At 43.2% G+C, this 20,352-nt stretch overlaps 1 protein-coding gene across 1 annotated transcript in view; it reads right to left on the bottom strand.

Annotated features, from left to right (window-relative positions):
• The window catches only part of LOC140155246 (TNF receptor-associated factor 4-like), an 84,188-nt gene that overhangs the window by 40,861 nt on the left and 22,975 nt on the right, over positions 1–20,352 (bottom strand). The window contains exon 2 of the mRNA XM_072178002.1: positions 3,518–3,569. Coding sequence (XP_072034103.1) covers positions 3,518–3,569 — 52 coding nt within the window. The remainder of the gene's footprint in view (positions 1–3,517; positions 3,570–20,352) is intronic.

Genomic DNA, 20,352 nt, shown 5'->3' on the forward strand with positions numbered 1-20,352 from the left:
TTTCCAGTTTTCAAAATTGGGTCGGTCAGATGAGGGCAAACATTTTTTTCTTGGCCTCATGCATCACCAGACACTACTTTCTGCTACAAATATGATTGACTGGTTCTTGACATGAAAATAATTATGTTCCTCATGATATTATTAAAGGGTGCAATGAACTCAAGACTATGCATTGGGATAACATTTGATACATTTGGGATTCAAGTCCAAGGTCTGTACACATAATACTCCTTGCCACACACATACTACACCAACCAGCCACGGTCATGGCCATCATCAATAAGGGCTTGGTACTTAATCCTGGATACATGGGTCAATGAATGGAGGAAAGTATTATTTTATTCTAAACATTATTGAAAGGATAGAAGTCATAGCACTACTTATGGGCTTTGTAGCTTCTAGTCTTAGTCTAGAATACTTTATCCAGTATCAAGTAGGCCTATAGTACTACCCATTAGAGAGGGAGCGAGAGAAAGAGAGCGTGCATTCATATAAAATTGTGTGTTTTCTCTCGGTCCAGCCATCTCGGGTTGGTCTTACCAAAGTATTCTAGCCACTTCCCTGGTCTTACACTACATGCTGGACTAGGAGTCCAAGGGTCACAGACTGTGGAGCCTAAGAGGTTAATGACTGACTGAGCATATATTTTAATTAAATGTTCGGAAAAACAGAAACTTACAGTGTACATGTGTAATTCTGATTGATTCCTGAGATCCTACATAGATAGACTTCATTTTCAATATTTAAATTATTTTCAACATCAACTCTCCAGGCATGAATGTTGTCATAATTTTTCTTATTCCCCATCTTTTCATTGAACATTTGCTAACTCCACAATTTACAGACTGTGACTACATCATGCCTAGTATTATATATGCGTGATTGCAATAACATAAAAGAAAGCCATTGCCACTGAAATATTTAGTATAAATCCCTTTAATGAAGTATCATTTAATATGGGGAATCAACTCCAGGAAATGAGACCCATTTTGCTATCTTTAAAGAAGTATTAGAGGCCAATGAGCATGATCCACTTGAAACAGGACAGGTCATACATAAAGAGTCCAAACCAAGCTAATGAACTTGGACACACTGTCATCTGTAAGCTAACTGTCTTCTGTGCCCACCCAACCAAGCATAATTACCCATACACGTACACACTTTAATAATGATGAACATTTAAAATTAATTGAACAAAAATGCAAATTAAATTGAAGCAAGTCAGGCATTTCTCCTTGGTTTATAAAATGATGTGGCTTCAAACACCATAAAACCACACTTTGTATTTCAAGAGCGGTAAATGCTTCACAGATCACTAGCTTTACTTTCTCTGCATTCTGATGAGTTGTCAATAGTAATCATAATTTTAAATTGTAGTTTTCTTTATTGAACAAACCTCTACTTGAAAACATCACATATATGAAGTATATGACCAAGGTTTATGACTTTAAAAATGAATTAAAAAGTCAATACTAGGCCAGAAAGATTAAAATAAATTTTATTTTCATATCTGCATTGAGCAAAATACATAAAATGGATTTATTTTCAAGGTAAATACTACTCATCCCATTTAATGATCACTGTGGAAATATTTAAAATAAAATCATTTTAGGAACTGCAGTGTTGCTATAACTTTTTAGTACCAAGGTGCTGCAAGATCATCAGGTCACTGTGAATGACTGAATTTGTAACAACTCCCAGTGGCGCACAATGTAGTGTGGGTCATCATATTGGGGGCACGGGGGCACCGACCATGATTGGAGGAACCGGGTCTGATTTGGGGGGCACAAGCTGTTTTTGGCAATTTTCCTATGGGATTTTCTTAATTTTGCAATCGATTGGGGGGGGGGCACGTGCCCCTATGACGCTATGCCACTGACAACTCCGAAGTACGGTACCCAATAGATCTACCAGATATTTGGGCGTTTTCCCTCAAATTTTATGAACATAAATCACCGAACTGGGCAGATATAGAAGCACAGTTAAATGATAAAACTTTTGGTACTTCCTGGCAGATCAAACAAGACCATTTGTAATTCAGTGAAATAAAAGGTAAATACATCAAAATCACTGAAATTGTAACCCAATTCTGCCAAGTCGCAGAATAATTTTCTGCGGTGTGGCAAGTAATCTTCCAGTAGCCCAATTGGGTGCCTAAATCGCGGCATTGGCATTACTGGATTATATCTTGCCCAAGTCGATAATGTTCTATTTTTATAAGGAAATATATCATAATGGAATTTAATCATTAATGCACCCAAACATAAGTAAAGACCACTTGACTGTACAAGGGCTTCCTCATCAAACCCTTGAGATTCCTTTCTTGTCTGTCACTGCAACAATTGATTAAGGTCTGGAATAGAGTGACCAACTATCCAATTTTGCAATATATACCAGGATTTTGCCAATTTCCATTGTTGGATTAACTACCCCATGATTTGTCACCAAAAGTTATTTTGAAATAAGGAGTGGTCTGGACCAAATCAATACTGTTCCATTATTCCATTGCTCTAACCCTAACCCGCCAGTGGCTTTTTGGCAGCGGGAAGGGAAAGAAGGAAGGAATAAAGAGAGAAAAAAAAAAGAAGTTGTTTGCTCTGGGTGGGAATCGAACCCGAGACCTCTCGCATGCCAAGCACTGGCTCGGCGACACTTTGCCACGGGTCTTGGGCCGCTGGCCAGCGTAAACCGTGCCTATATATCACTTAGGGCGATTATTGCGTCATCACACCACGTGGGATGCATGCACGAACAGCACATATATCAAGTAGTATTTTGTAGTATACGGGCGTGATAGGGTTAAGCAAAATATTTATTGTATGTACATCTTTGCACTGATGTACAAAATAAGATAAATCTTTCTTATCTTAACATTCATGTTTTTGTTGTTAATCTTGCAATACAAGAAACATTCCAAATTAGCTACTTGTAAATCAGGTAAGTATATGAAAAATTGCCTATAGCAATAATTAACCATGCACTGAAAAAATTGCTGCTGCTCCCGCCAAGAAATATCACAGTTAAAATACCTGAATATTGTTTTTCAAGCCAAATACATGAGTAGCCATATTCAGTTAGAGGACAGATATTGGAACACAAATTGGATAAGGTAGAAGCATTAGACAGTATAGAAACTGTCCATAGTAGAAAGCTACTTTGCATTGAATTGAATTGTCTGATCAGATGCATCTTAATCAATTAAGCATTTTAAGGAATCAATGGCAATAAAACCAGGAAGTCGTATAGAAGACTTTTTAATATTTGTAAATTAAATATCATTGAATGTTTACAAACACACTAGATAGAGCCACCACAATTTTCACAAATGGATTTTTATAATATTGTGATTCAATTTAATCCCTGAAAGAATTTTTCCACAGACAACAAGTGTTGGTATTCCCACACTCATTGCAACTATTGCAATAGTGGTGCCTAAACTAGCTTTTGGTAAAGATTAATTCATTTCTTTTTGGAATCACTATAGATTATTAATAAATTGCTGGTGTAGATATCCTACCTTGGCATAATCAAGAGCCATCCTGTCTTCTGGACACTCAAACACACCAGCACTGTAAATAAAAACATACAAATATAATGATTATTAATTAAGAAAATCTAACAAAATGCTTTTAAGTCATGACATGTGTAGGCTTGCTGCATTATGATATTCAGTTTCAAAATTAATATAATAATATTATTATATAACATACATACTGGAGGAATGCAATATTTTCCTTGGTAATGGATAATTCTGCATTAAGCTTTGAATTAAAAAGTGATAAAAATACATTGAATACATTTCATCTGGATGCCTTTCATGGTGCGCTTCCCGCTCTATTCCAGTAAATGCAAAATGCTTGAAACAAAATGTTTAAATGTCTCATAAAGGGTATAAAACATTTTAACAACATTCAAAAACATTTTTGGAAACATGTCGCAAAACATTCTGCAAAACATTCTGACATAATGTTATTATTAGTGTTGACAAAATATTCGCCAATAAACATTTACAACAATAACATTTTCATTTTTCAAGGTTATCACTGACTTTGACAAGTGCTATTTGGATGCAAAACATTAAAACATCAATTAGCACCAATTCAGAGATAAACCGTGCCACTGATTAATTTGATAACCAGGCAGGTTTGGTTCACCCCAGAAGAACGGCTCTGGCAGGGCTCCCTCTTTAAGCAAACCAAAAAATACATTTATAACATTCTAAAAACATTTTTGTACTGGATTGGCTATAGAAACTTGATGGATGACTTTCTCAATTTATTTTATGGTGTCAAGTACAAGTAGAAGGCCCTCATCATGCTCATTGCAAGACCTCTGATGTATGCTTGTGTGCACACCACCCCATCTGCTCAAGTTTTATTGAAAACATCTCCAAAGAATTCATTTCACACTATTGAGCCTCATGACTGATGACCCGCCTTAATCAACACCACCTTAGCAGACACGGGCCAAATAAATTAGGGGTGTCTAACAAAGAAAAGATGAGAGAAATTCCCTAACAGATTTTTAATTTTACACACAATGAGCAAATGATGATAAGTAATCTGTCATCAAAACAGACAAGATGTAATGAAGGCTGAATTCGGCACAAATTAATCTCTCATTTAAATTCTATTCCATCTGCTGCAAATTATAGCATAATTTTTAATATTTTCCATAATATTGTCAAAATAATAAACATTTAAAAATATCTGATCAGCTTTCAAACCCACATTATTCATGTTAAGAAATCTAATTTTTAATTTGTACAAGTCATCAATTTAAGATTTCAGTACCAGAAATAAGTTTCAATTTTATAGACATACTGCATTTTTTCCAGTTATAGGTCTAAATAGAAGAGCATTGGAAGTTTCAATTTTCCTGTAGACCCTATCGAATACTACGTCACTCATCCTCATTTAAATAAAATTCTGCCCTCCATTATTTGGTACCATGGGCCAATTCTCGCTATTCGCAATAAGGGCGCCGCCAGCGGTTTGCGATGTAATCGTGATGTATCATGGGAAAAGGTCGACATCCAAGTCCGCGCAATACGAATACATGACAATATTTTTTTAGTTTGTCAAAATAAAGGTGTTACAGGCGAATCGATACTCAATAATACTTAATAATAGTCCCAAACAAAATGTTTGGTAGACTCATAACCGGTGCGATCTTACCTTTCCGATGTTGATTAAGATACTTCTTGCATCGATCCCGAGATGCGGAAAAACCAATAGTCATTTTGTCCCACATAAATGAATAAATAACAAAACCCCCGATCCCCGGTGGACTCACCCAAAGGTGACGTCACACCATATGATCGCCCTTATCCGACTTGGGATCCCCTACTCGGACCAAACTTGTAGGTGGTGGGGTCGGGATAATCAACATCGGAAAGGTAAGATCGCGACGGTTATGAGTCTACCAAACATTTTTGTTTGGGACTAGACTCAGTACACCGTCGATCTTACCGCTTCGATGTTGATTAAGATACTTCTTGCATCAACATCTGAAAGATCGATCTAGCAAGTAACCGACGGATGGAGGTACAAGATTGGTCAGCATCTGATCAGGGATCGGGGCGGTAACGATGGTTTTAGCGAGGTCAGAAAAATTTTCCCCAACGGTCGGGAAACAAAAAGACCACGCGATCACAGACATAAACCTCCTTACTTAATAAGTTTGGTGGTTAAGAATAGCGACACTGGTTCTACCATGCTGAGTATTCTGTATAGTCTGAAAACCTGGTACCCGTACACCACCGTATTATGATCGCCGAACAATGTCCCGGTAAACCTCCGCCCGTCTCTGATTACTAACGTAAGCGGAAGTATCGTAGAGAAGGGCGAAGGTGGCTTCCGGGACACCGCCTGCGAGAGCTCCTCAAGGGACAACCGAACGGTATACCCAAGATGATGAGATAGCTCGTGTCGAGTGGGTCGTGGGACGCGAAACCTTCGCGATCCCCCGGACCCCACCAACACCTGGACCAGCCATTGCGACAGCGGCTGGACCGAAAGGCTCTGTAAGGGTGATGAATGCGGTCGTGAGTTCCTCGCAAGGCTTGTGTTCGGAAGAAATAGTGCTGCAGCGCCTTATCGGACACCCCAGCCTATCTTTGGCTTCAGCCGAACCTTGCCCAACCCTGGGGATTGGAGAGGGACGAATGTCGGTATGCACCGCGCCCGTTCGTAGTAACGAGAACAGAGCGCCGAAACAGTGTCGCTCCAGTGTTTGTGAACACGGAAGCTAACCTCGAGACCGTGTGCAACTCAGCACCGCCGTCCCGAAGCCAACGCCAAACCGGAAAGCCATCTTGAGAGATACGTATTTAAGCGTCGCTTTTGACGGAAGGTCAAAAGGGTGACCTTTAAGGTAATCTAAGACTGTGTTGGGATCCCTTAGGAGGATCACTTTCCTTTTTGGCAGACACTCGTTGAACATACCGTCGAGGCGTAGACTTAATAAGGTAACCATCGGCTATGATAGTCGACCCGTCTCGAAACCTCGGTGAATGGAGAGGACAGCTGACTTATAGCTGGCCCCAGTGGCCCGCTGAAGTCTTGCTTGGAACTTTTCTGTCAGAAAACTCCGGAACTAGCAGCACAGAGGCTCTAGCGGGAGAGCTATTTGTCTCATTGCACCAAGCGTAGTATGGAGCCAGACTCTGGCTATACGCACGGAGGGTAGACTTCCGTCTAGCCCGGCGATGAGAAAAACAGCTTCTGATGAAAAGTATCCCTCCGCTGCGTGTTCCTGGTAAGGGCCATGCAGCTAACTGCAGGTGCTCTAGTGATAGACTGGGTACCTCCGCTCCGGGCATCCGGAGTAGATCTGGTACTGGGAGTGCCAGCGGCCTTGCCGCTAGCAGAATGACAATGCAGTCTTCCCACCCGGTCTTGGCCACCACCCTCAGGAGTAGTGAGAGCGGAGGGACTGCATAAGCTGTCATCCTCCCCAGTCTATGGACAGAGCGCCCACGGTGAATGCTTGGGGGTCCGCGACCCTTGAGCAGTACACCGGCAGTGGATGATTATGCGATGAGATGCGAACAGATCTTTCGAGGGGGGTGGTACATCCCTTGAAGATCGTCTGAGCGACCTGCGAGCAAGGGACCATTCTGCTGGTCCCGACACCCTTCCTCGTGACAGATTGTGCGCGAGGATGCTGGTGACGCCCGCGATGTGTATCGCTCTCATCGTAATCTGCCTGAACTTGCACCACCCTATCAGGTGTCGTGCATGCAGGCTCAATCGTGGTGGCCCGGAGTCCCCTTGTCTGTTGGGGTAGGCTACCACGGTTGTGCTATCCGTCAGGACAACGGTATGTGATTCCACGATCACCTCCTCGTAAGCGAGGGCGGTTGATGTGAAACTCTGTCTCTATGGCCCCCATAGGCCCGGGACGGAGTCTCCGTGGATGTGGACCCCCAGCCCCGCTTTTGACGCTATGGTTGTCACCACGTGACATACCGAAGTGCAGGAAACCTGACACCCTGGGTCAAATTGGGCTGATGGGTCCACCACCAGAGTTCCTCTCGCGCGATCTCCGACAACCCCCCCCCCGAGGGATATTGGTGACGACTGGGCCTGCAAGCAGGCTAGAAGGTGTAGTTGGGTAAGCCTAACGTAGAAACGGCAGTACAGTACGAGGTCTACCATACTGGCCATTAGGCCTACCACCTTCATCCATGCCACAGCGGGTTTTGCCCGAGACTCGGCCAAGAGTCAGGCACACCGCACCATGTTAAATCACCCGCCGGGTGAGAGCACCGCGAACCCCTCCGTGAGGGTGATCCGGGCCCCTACAAATAGTGGTGTCTGCGTCGGGACCACGCTGGACTTTTTGAGCTGATCAAAAATCCAGGGTCCCGCACCCACGGACTATCAACCCCATGAGACCCGTAGTCTTCAGTGGAGTGCGTCCGTGATATGAGCCAAACGTCCAGGTAGCAACTGATGTTGACACCCCTGTGCTTCAGGTACGCTGCCACCGCTCTGACCAAGAGCGTGAACACCCTGGGAGAGATGGACAGGCGGATGGCGGTATCAAAACTGGTAATTTTGATCCTGTACCTAGAAGCGCAGATGCCTCCGATCTTGAGAGGCGATTGGCATATGCAGATAGGCGTCCGAGAGATCTAGCGATGCTGTTCCCATGCCCCTGATGGGGCAGGCTAGCACCGAGGCGAGAGTCCCCATTCTGAACCTTTTGGGCCTGAAGAACGTGTTCAACAGCCTGCGGTTCCGGATGGGGCTCCCGTCGCCGGTCTTCCTTGGAGCCAATGGCTCCAAGATCACCCGTAGAACGGGGGGTAGACCGGGACAATCCCCCGCTTCGTGTGAAGCTGTGTGATCCCTGTCAGTAGTGCCCGACGCTGGGGGCCGTCTCACGGTACTACTGTGGACCTCTGAAATGTCCTGACGAATGTGGGGAGACTGGGTTGCCAGTCTGTAACCCCCACTCACCACTGACCATACCCAGGCGCTCAGAGATGGTTTCCCACCTCTGGGTGAAAGCCATAAGCGGTCGTCCACTGGGAGATCCCCTGTGGAAAAACCGCTGAGCCCCCAGGAATGCTCTGCCTAGCTTCCCTTGGAAGAGCGCTTGCTCTTCTTCGGGCTTGCCAGCTGATCCTGTGCTACCCTTGCGCCTCCCAGAAATGGGTGCTGCAGAGGTAGTGGGCTCGGGTACTGTTGGTGGTGCACGGCCTGCTGAAGTCGGAGCTCCTACCCATGGTAAGGGCAGTTTCCGACCCTCTTCAGAGTGCTCCCGTTGGTAGCTTATTTGCACGGTCCTCCACCGTAGCGCAGAAGCATCCAAAGAGAAAAAGGACCCTGCCTTTCCATCGCGTTGAGCGATTGGAGTGGCAGGCCCCTCCCCGGCGCTGAGTGGACACCCTATGGGCTAGGCCCATGGAGCTCTCGTTGAGGCTAGCTGTTAGCACCGCTAATAGGCTCACCTCGGGAAGAGCTCAGATGTTGTCTGAGCGTGATACGCTTGCGACATCTGGGTCCCTCTCGGATCCCCTCAGGTAGGTCCCGTGGTCCTCCCGCGTTACACGCAGAGGAAGCGTGCAAGCACGCGGCGTCATAGCTCTACTGAGCTCAACAGCCCTACGATATCGACCCGTGAGGTTTGCCGGGAATGAGAGTGCAGGCGTCCCCAGTGAGGAAGCAGCAGCTGAGCATCCTACTGAAAGGATCCCCTGGTCCTCCTCCATGGACTCCCCCTTAGGGGGTGTCCGGAGGAAGATCAGTGCTGTTGCTCCCTCGCGGGGCAGCGGGGAAGGAGACTGTAGTGATGTCACTACCGGACTCAGCTTCCGACTCCTTTCCTCGCCCACAGTATCCGTATCATGCTCCGATGATGACGGTAACTGAGGACGGGCATCTGAAAGCGGGTAAGAAGGCATAACCACTGTGTGGCTCGCCGACTACCTGCCAGCAGAAGAGGGAGTACTCCCGCAAGACCCTGAGGTATCCGCCATGGCACCAATGGGTCCGCATGCTCTCGCAGCCGTCGTCCTAGCGCTAGCAGCACGGGGCCTACCCTGATCAAGATCTGGGTTAGCTCCATGCCGGCTGGCCTGGTCAACAGCTGATGTTGGTACTGCGTGGCCATCGCTAGGCGACACTTGCCACGGTACTAGACCGTGGAAGAAACACCCTGCGGCGGGTACCACGGGGCATACCCAGCCGGCAGCTGACCCTGAAAGGATCCGCCACCAGGGTAACCCCATGGTACTGCAGTACCAGCACCGCCTCCCCCTTGTTGCCACAGAGACTGTGGCGACTAAAGCGAGTGCTGCGGTACCGGTGCGGTATCAGCGTGGGTACCCGTGAGGGTTCCCAACTGTGGACCGCTGTACCCTCGCCACACTGCGTTCCCTGTTTGGGGATCAAGCTGTGTGCTGGCGTGGTACCGGCGCGGTACTAGCGTAGGTGCCCGTGAGGGCTCCCGGCTGTGTACCACTGTACCCATGCCTCACTGCGTTCCCCGCAAGGGGATCAAGCTGTGTGTAATGTATGGGTACCCCGCTATACCGGCTGTCCCTTGGCTAGAGGGAGCTTGCCTAGTACCACGGGTAGCTGAGCGTGCATACCCCCGATCAATCACCGCCACCTGAATAGGCAGCGTCAATCAATGGAGCTATGCCCTGTTGATTTGACAGTGATCGATCAAGAGAGGATAATTGACCCATTGACGGTAATGGATCACCCACGCTCCGCTGGCTCTCGAGGACATAAGTGGGTTGTTGATCAGCTAGGCTGTTCAAGCTACTTACTGTACCCTCTAGAGCTTCGCCCAAGGTCGCTGTGTGTGGCGGACCACTCACGGCAGCTATGGGCGGGTGCATAGCGGCTACCACTGAAGTCAAGCCGTAGCTCGTCTTTGTAGCTGCCACCGAATGCACCTGGGTCGCTGTCCCGTGAGAGACTGCGAGCCCAACCCCTGAATAATCGCCAGCCAGTCCCTGTGGACAGCCAGCAGCTATTCTAGGGCCCAGGGTATCACTTTCGGCGGTCCCGCCATGGGGAACGCTGCCGTGTGACAACCCCAGTTGGTTCTGCTAAGACTACACCCACAGCGTTAGCAGCGGTATCGTCTCTGCTGAACCCATGCATGCTAGGGTTCAACCCAGGCAAGCCGGGGTACCCTTGCATGCTGCCCGTCGCTGGCGACTACTGTGGCTGTTTGAGCCTGTAGATATGCCTGCGACAGACGGGTGTCCTCCTGCTAAAACCCCGTGAGGATTTTCGCTAGAGGACTGGTATCCTCCTGCTACAAACCCGCTAGGGTTTTCGCTGGTGGTTACCGCTCTGCTGCCTGCTACTTTGCTCCGACGTATAGTCAGTGCTTTCGCTGGCTGCTCGGCCTTTGGACGCGCTAGCAGTCCCCGGAGGAACCGCCTGCTTGTCCGGTGACCGGTGCCCCCTTAAGCAGACCTTCCATTACCCATAGGGGCTGTCACAGCAGAATCTACCGTATCGACTGGTATCCTCCTGCTGCAAAACCCGCTAGGGTTTTCGCTGGCGGTTACCGCTCTGCTGCCTGCCACTTTGCTCCGACGTATAGTCAGTGCTTTCGCTGGCTGCTCAGCCTTTGGACGCGCTAGCAGGCCCCGACGGAACCGCCTGCTTGTCCGGGGACGGAGCCCCTTAAGCAGACCTGCCATGACCCATAGGGGCTGTCACAGCAGAATCCACCGTGATCGACCTTACCAGTGCCCTTGGTAGATTTCTTCTTCGTCTTATGGCGATGGACGGAGCCTATCCAAATCGTCAAGCTGGAACTCGGAGAGTCCTAAGCAAAAGAAAGACATCTAGAAGATCGTGAGCACTCCCTGTGGGTGAAACAGAGCGGGTGTGGGTCCCGCTCTGTCACCAGGGAAGGGCAAGCCCGACAGGGCGAGCGGCGAGCGAGAGAAAGGGAGGGGGCACTACCCCCCCAACACGCGACTCAAGCCCAGTAAGCAAACCTGAGCACGGAGGCTGGTCGCTAACGTTAGTGGTAAAGTAAGGACTGGCTAACTTTATTACTAAAATGTCAGACGGGTCCCTACCAATCCCCACCGTATGAATATCTGATTAACTCGTCTTTATTGGACGGTAATGAAGACATAACGATAGAGTAATCACCCTAACATAGCAACAATAACCTACCGTACATGAAATACAATGTGTATGTACAAACATCTATTGTAACTTACAGGCTGCAATGGTTGTTTACGTGGGAAACAAAATGAATGGCGTCAACGAAGCGGCCATTTTGAATTGCTCGTGTGTCCCGTATACAAACGGAGGCACGATATGTAGCTAAGTTTTGGATCGTTTTTTGTCACTTTTTCGTCAGAAAATGCCGTCAAAACTATCCTCAGCCGAACAATGCCGGTTTGGTTTTACCTAAGGTGTGAAACTACAACCGTATATCTCGCCTTGGGCGTGAAATTGATACACAGTGCTATGAACAATCGATAGGCCCGTCTGTGTCAGTCGGAGACCAAGGAGGATAAGGCGATCATATGGTGTGACGTCACCTTTTGGGTGAGTCCACCGGGGATCGGGGTTTTGTTATTTATTCATTTATGTGGGACAAAATGACTATTGGTTTTTTCCGCATCTCGGGATCGATGCAAGAAGTATCTTAATCAACATCGGAAGCGGTAAGATCGACGGTGTACTGAGTCTGTGATTTGAAATGTGCACAATTAATTTTTCTCTATCGATTTGCGTGTAATACCGTTATATTGACAAACTAAAAAATATTGTCACGTGTTCCTATGTAATAGCATGGTAATATTCGTATTGCACGGACTTGGATGTCGACCTTTTCCCATGATACATCACGACTTTCCCATGATACATCACGATTACATCGCAAACCGCTGGCGGCGCCCTTATTGCGAATAGCGAGAATTCATGTGATTTAATAATAATACAAAAAAACAGTTGATAAGTGGTTTATATGGAATCGAACTACAGATATGTTAGAACTAACATGTTGGCCATTTCAATCATTATACCATGCAGGGTTGAGTTTATTCGATACGGTCTAGGCATATGATATATGTAAGAGAAACACATACTAAATATTAGTTACTGTTAATTTTCTCAACACAGGTTGCTATGGTGGCTACCAATAGTACCCCAATGTCAGTCATTACCAGTCAATCATTTTGTTCCTCCAGACAGGGCAGTACATGGGTCACCATGTGTTTACAAACATGAGATACCATCATTAGCTTTGCCATTGGCATTGAGATAAAAGACTGATAATGTCAGGTGCGTGTGTATGGGGAGGCATCTTTATGGTATCACTGTATCACCCTGAGATCACCAATATCTGTGCTGAGATTGAGTATTCTAGTCTCAGGTATCCATATTAACATTACCATAATCAAAAATAGGCACAAATTCATCTCAAAATGCTAAAGATGCCGAATGATCTTTTGTATTATTTAAAAGAAAATCGAAAATGATCAGCTGCAGCTGTTCAAATCTACCGAAGAATTGGATACCATTTTCTTGATTATCATCATTTTGATTACCAAGCAAAGATGATGCAAACATTTGGGAACATCAACAGATTCCTGCTCACCAAATGATACACAGACAAATGGGTATATGAACCATGAGGGTGCTGACTAGCCCTACTGATAAAGGCATTTTGACCATGGAAATCTCAAAGAACCGCTAAACCCAGTGACAACTGCTAAACCCAGTGACTGTTACCCCCTACTCAGGTGGAGCAGTCACTGGATTCTGGGGGCTGAGGGTGCTCCATCCCTCCATCCCTCTGAGGGAGTACAGCCCCGTGAGTACAGCTAGTATAGAACATGTAGGCCTACATAGCACTGGTTACGTGCATGATGATAATGACAATCCAACTCCCTAAACCACCGCTCATTCGCGGCGCGAGCGCTTCGCGCTCGCAATTGGGGCACCGCGGCCAGAGGAACGGAGCCAGTTCTAGGCCTACAGAAAACTACAGCAGTATACATGTAGGTCGCAATCAATCAATCAACCAAGTGAACTAACCAATCCATCAATCTATCGATCAGTCCATTCATCAATCTATCAACATATCAATCCATCAATCAATCAGCAAGTTAACATTTTTAAGTACACAACTGTGACTTCTTAAACCAACTTGAGAGACCATTGTCACACTCTTCAACATGACAAAGACAAAGGCATATATCCAAATGTTCCTCATCATGCAAAAGTGCACCTATTGGCCAGTGGGACCTATTATTCACCATGTCCTAACCACATTTTAAGTAAACCCTGCTGATGAGAACTTGAACTTCCAAGTCTCTCAGGTACAACAGCACAAGTTCAATGTTAACAGTGCAGTGGTCATAATTTTACACCTGATATAAATAATTCTGATTTCCTAGATTTTTTTAATGCACACCAGAGATTCTCCTATGTGGTCTCTTTATTTGTCAGTTCACTAAGCTATTACTTTGTGCTTCTGCTTGGCAAGTTCATTTCCACAAAAACAACAATAGGCCCTATGCTCAATTGCAATTGGATCATATAAATCATCAAAATTCGGATTTGGCACCTTTGTTAGTGCCATAGATGTGCTACCATAGCCGGGTGCTAGTGGTAAAGCCGAAAGCCGTGTATTCAAGACAAAAAGAGACATTTTACATGAATCTGTAATTTCTATACTCAAATCTGAAGTAGAGAAATTTTGAATGGGGCTTAAAGTTTGTCAATGCTCAGTGTTGTTGTTTTTTTTCATACCAAAAATACCTCATATTACAATTTTTAATCTTATCCTTCACTCTCAGGCAATTTATAAACAATTTAAATTTTTTATCACTGGGATATGAGTTTTCATTTCTTTTCCTGATGACAAAAAGAATTCACACAATTTATATTGGACAGGAATACAAATCGACCATTTTCAATTGAAAACCAATTTCTTGAAAATAAACTACCTAAAATACTTAATGTATTTACTTGTGGATTGATACTGGTGATAGACATGATGGAGTAATTTGAAAATTGAATTAGTTCTACTTGCCTTCAATTTGTCATAATCAATTTGCGATTAACAATGGATATGCCCTACACCTTTTGACAGTTTCTCTTTGAGTCATGATACTGAGAGCGATAATGTTACTCTAGCTCTCTCTTGGTATTCAAGGAAATGTTTCCCATTGGTGATACTGTCTTGGTAAGGTAAGCTTATTCAAGGAAATGTTTCGCGTTGGTGATGCTGTCATACCCGCAAGGAGACCAGACTAATTACACTGATTACCTCCTGCAACGGCTCAGACAGACAAAGTGAGAACTGGTCCCAACATAAGAAATCCAAAATGACCATAACAAAAACTTTCAAGTATACTAAATGTTAGCAGGTTCCATATCAACTGCTCAGTGCCAGAAGTGGGTAAGTACAAATAACTGTTATGTGTAGCTGCCATGTGTAGACGAGAACAATTTACTGTGTGTAAATTGGCAAATGTTCATAGGGCAGCTATTGCACTGACCAACTTCTGGCACTGAGCAGTCAATTTCAAGTTCCAATGGTTATGATTTTCATATTTTCTGCAAATCTGTGGCAAACCAAAGTTTTAAAATTCTTTTGGTAAGATTAACTTTCTGAACAAAGAAAGAGTGCAAATAGATATTGGTAATATTTTGTTTATAATAAATATTTCATGTTTATTTATTTAAGTCAATCAGTCTGACAATGACTAATTACTGAGGCCATTTATAATACCAAGATCATTGGCATTCCCTGAACAATTTCTCTTGCAGGCAAAAAAGTCCCAAAGGAAAACATTTGCTGGAGGTCTACACAGGAATCTACAGAATTTTGTACTGCTGTGAGTCAGGGTTGGTTTAAAGACTGCAGAATTCTGCACTACTGTGAATCAGGGTTAGGGGCGGTGCAGTAATTAGGGCTAGGATTTGGGGCGGTGAAGTAATTAGGCCTAGGCCTACCAGTTCTGATGGTGGTGATAATATACTTGCAAGAAATATGAAAAGGATGATGGATTGTGTCTGTTTGTGGTTGTTTTGTACCCGGTTTTGTACCATACAGTTTTTGTTAAGTCCATGATCGGTATCTATTTTGTACAATACAGTTTACACCGACTCACTTCCAGTCGAACTGGTAAATTAATGAAAGAATACAGAAATTTTGTTTTGAATGTTTCTGTGATCTTGAGACTAACCCTGGATCACAGCAATGTAAAATTCTGCAAATTCCACAGTCAATGAATATGTACCAATTATTGAGATAGCTGGCAATATTTTGATGCAAAAACATGTTTTGCAATAATTGTCATTGAAGAACAGATCAGGGTCTGTGGCACCCTGTCCGAAATGGGAATGAAACCAAGGGCAGTAGTTCCATACAAAAGATAGAATTGCAGAGGTTGTTATACCATTCGACATTGAACATAGGCATTTGAAGCAGCAGGGCAAGAAAAGTGTAAATGGCTATATGTATAGCCTACATAGGCAACTACATAGGCCTACCAGCATTTCTCTCAGGTTATTGAACTGTTTGTTGATGTTGATGTTTTGTTGCTTTTAATTGTTGTTGCTGATGCTGCCTCCACCATTATGATTGTCACTGATGATGACAATGGTGCTATTTATATTTTCCTTCTCTCAATATTTTGTTTAAATTATTTGTTGCGTTATTTTAATGGTGTGATATTCTTTTCTAATTTCTAGCCACCTTCCAAACCTACATGTGGCCAGAATTGAAGAGGGCATGGTAATTTGTCCATCAGGACCCTTTCCTCACCCCTTTCCAAACGAGCCAGCACTATTATACAATAGTCTATGGCAAAATGCCAGAATTTTGACTCCAGTGAATGGTACCCCCTTCTACTTCCCTTGCTGCCCCCAGTGGCATAGCCAGGGGAGGCTGCCCCCTCCCTTTATGGTACTTCTTAACCAGGGCCGTAGCAAGGTTGACAAATGTGGGGCGGTCATGTGGGGCGGCCAAATTACAAATATATGCCTAAATTTAAATAAAGATATAAAGAAAAACATAACAAATTTCTCAAAAAGTGGGGAGGCCATGGCATCCCCGGCCGCCCCGCTTGCTACGGCCCTGTTCTTAACCCATTTTGGACCATTTATGTCAAATTTGCAAACTTTGAAAATTACATCCTCCCTCCCTTTGCCCATCCCCTTCTGGAAGAGTCCTGGCTATGCTACTGAGGTATAGACTCTCATAAACTTGGAATTGACCAAATTTAGAAATCTACTGCAACATTGTACATAGTGACAGAAATGCCTGTGAGGCAGATTGTTTACAACAACACATTTGACATTGACAAAATGTACTGAACAATGTGCCTTGTAGCAAAAACACAAGGAATGCCAGACCTTCCTTTGATTATACCAAGAGCGATTGGGGGGGGGGGGGAACCTCACATTGCCAAGAATGAAGGGATTTGGCCATATGGGGTCCATAATTATCACTTATATAAAATTATACTTTACATGAAATTATAAAGAGATATGCCAATACCAGGCCCGTACGCAGGGGGGGTGCGGGGGGTGCGACCGCACCTCCCCAAATTTGCAAAAGTATACAAAAAGTCCCAAAATGTAAGAATTTATGAAGCGAAGCGAGAAAAAAATCAGGTTTTTACGGTTTTTGGTCAAAAGGTCCAAATTTTGAGGGAAAAGTCCACTTTTCACAAAATTGCCCCCCCCCTTTGGAAAAAAGTCCACTTTTTCAAAATCAGCACCCCCCCAAAAAAAATCCTGCGTACGGGCCTGGCCAATACACATGTATAGGAGAATCTTCCTCTAGATGTTGTCCATATTGAACAGTTACATTGTTTGCCCCATCCTAGTATTTGTTATTTAATCTCTTATTGCAAAATAGTGAGAAGAGCGTAAATCACCATAATCACTAAGAGTGAAAATCACTCCTAAAAGAATCAAAACTACTCATAAAAGAGTGGAAACCACTCTTTCAAGTTATGATATGGGGGACATTACTCACTCTTTTGGAGAGTTGAGTTTTTCACTCTAAGAGTATGCAGAGTGAAATATTACCAATTAAGAATGTATGAGCATTATGAAAAGAAACCTTCACACCAACAAAAAATAACTTCTTACACAGATTTGGTTCCAAAATATCTGTGGTTTTAAATCACCTTTTTTGATAAATTTTGATTTTTTGACTGAGTTAAAGCCCACTTGATTCACCTGTATGGTCAGTTCCCAGGGTTGTCAATATTAATTTCTAGCATATGCTTTGCAAGAAACCATATCCTAAAAGAACCACTATGATTGAGAGTCAAGTTTCCAGTCTCCTGCACCAAATATCCGAATATCGGTATCTACAAAACTTGCCCTTTAAAAAGTTTTGTTTCTTAAGGTCAGATTAATATTGTGACTTAAATCTTTCACAAAGGGATTACAAAAGTGCTACATATGATTTTGCCACAAAAAAGGGACAAAATACCGAAAAGTTAAAGAAATGATTTCTCTGGCCGAAATCTAGACGGCACTAAACAAAGATTCAAGTTCTCCCTGCAACTTGTCTCACTGTGGGAGGCTAGATACGGAATGAAGATAATATACCCATGATCCCAGCTTAAAATGACACTAAACAGTTCTCGGTTTCCCCAATTGTTTTTGAGAGGGTTTGCTTCAAGCCATGTAACATTCTCAATCTCATATTCATCTCAATTTGTTTCTGAGCTCTCCTTTTCTGACCTGAAGCTCTCAGGTGGTCAGTTTGAATTTCCCCACTGAGAAGATATTGTTCTGGGGGTATTAGGGTTCAACAGAGGTCAATTTAAATCCCAAGACATTAGCGACTTACTGACTGCATAAGCTTAATGTATGCCAGTCACAACGCAAGCCTTCCAGGAGGGCCTTTTGGCCGTAGCAATCACAAATAAAAATCCCTTTTAAAAGGGATGTACGGTATCAGCAAAGGACGAATTACAATGAGTAACATTACATTTCTTTTAATATAAATATAATGGTTAAAATATTTTGTAAGTGTAAAGATTATTGTAGTTCGAACATTAACCTATATCGCAGATCTGTGGTTATATCCAGAGATCTGCTAAACCCAGTGACCACCCTCTCCCCCAACTTGTGTGGAACAGTCAATGGATTTTAAAAGTTCTCTATAGAGTGCCAGTGCCTTGCAGTATAGGGTTTTTAAAAAGGCCCTGTGGTAAGGCTCAGCACAACACTTGAAACACAGGCGCTTGCTAGAAACACAGGTGACAGAAATTAATTGGGCCCACAAAATGCAATGAAAAATCTTTATCAAATTGATTTATTGTTGTTCATTTCGCATTTTAATTTTATTGTAAAAATTAAGAAAACAGTAATTGTTCGTAGTCGTACTTGTTTGAAGTGCTGCACTTGTTCTTAAATTAAAAATTTGGAGTTTTCATAAAAGTACAAATTCTTACATTTTAGTTTCATGGGAGTAAAATTTCCACATCCACAGTATATTTAACATGTTAAAGAAGTTAAAAATATTCCATGCTTTCCTATAGATATGTAGAAATATATAGGCCTACATGGAGCTCTGCAAAAAAAAAAAAAAACAATGTTGCAGGTTTTCTGGGGATACACTATAAACATGCAAATTTTCAACTTGATAACTGTGGGAATATAAACTTCATATAAAGAGAGAATCCCCATTGAATAGTCTCCTAACATTAATACTGTGAATTATGGCATTTACATTGGATAAATCTGATTTAATAAAGCTTGAAATTGCTTATATTCATAATAGGATCATTCAAAGTAGGTTTTGGTTGGATTGAGAAATACTATGTCTATATTATACATACACATTGATATCATTATATACATCTAGAATCATTGACCCTTAATTTAAAGCCAAAATGATGGAAATTTTATTCTGATCAACATTGGCAATACAAGGCTAACACATGTACATATTTGTATACACAGTGGCAAGATCATGGTGGCAAGAATTCAGTGCTATGCCTTTTGACTTTTAGTCTTCTAATGATTATACAAATGCGCTATTCCCGAAAATAAGTGCACACCCCTATAAAGGAACAACAATAAAATATGTCTGGATTAGGCCTACCAAGTTTGCTTTCTGAAAACGATCAGATTTTCAATGTTACTCGGAAAACCTCGGAAATGCAATTAAATGAAAAAAATTCACATTGATTGGAACAAATTTTTTCTGCTGGATTTTTTTGCCTTTGGACTGGATTTCCAACAACATGATTAAGGGACCGTTCACAAACACTTGTAATGAGGGGGGGGGCTGATGCAACAAGGGGGCCCTGAAAATTTTTATCCCTCTGAAGGGGGCCTTTAAAAATACCCCCTTAATTCTTCTCGTAGAACATGAGTTTACACTATTTTCATTGGGGGTTGACGTTCATTTTTCATGGCCAAAAGGGGGGTCCTGAAAATAATTTTAGGTCCGAAAGGGGAGCCCTGAAAAAAATATGTGCATTTTTCTTTTTGCATCAGACCCCCTGTTACAAGTGTTTGTGAAAGGTCCCTAATGATTCAAGATGCTAAATGTTGGGCTCATTAATTATTGGGCCATTGCCCTTTAACAAACTTGAATGGTATTCAAATGTCACTCAGAAACATTTTGAACATACTGTCTGAACATTTCATAGTAAAAATAGATTTCCTGAGTCTATAGTAACTTGTGAGCTGACCTGCACGTATACAGCCTGTATGTATGTACTTTAACCACCATGGATAAATATTGCGAAATATTGACCATTTATTCAAAATAGCTTGACAAAGCTCCATTTTTATTACAAAACAGTAAATAAATGTAATGTATGAAAATTAAATTCATAACTTTTATGATTTAAAATTGGTT

The sequence above is a fragment of the Amphiura filiformis genome, chromosome 6 (assembly GCF_039555335.1).
Source record: "Amphiura filiformis chromosome 6, Afil_fr2py, whole genome shotgun sequence".
NCBI classification, from domain to species: domain Eukaryota; kingdom Metazoa; phylum Echinodermata; class Ophiuroidea; order Amphilepidida; family Amphiuridae; genus Amphiura; species Amphiura filiformis.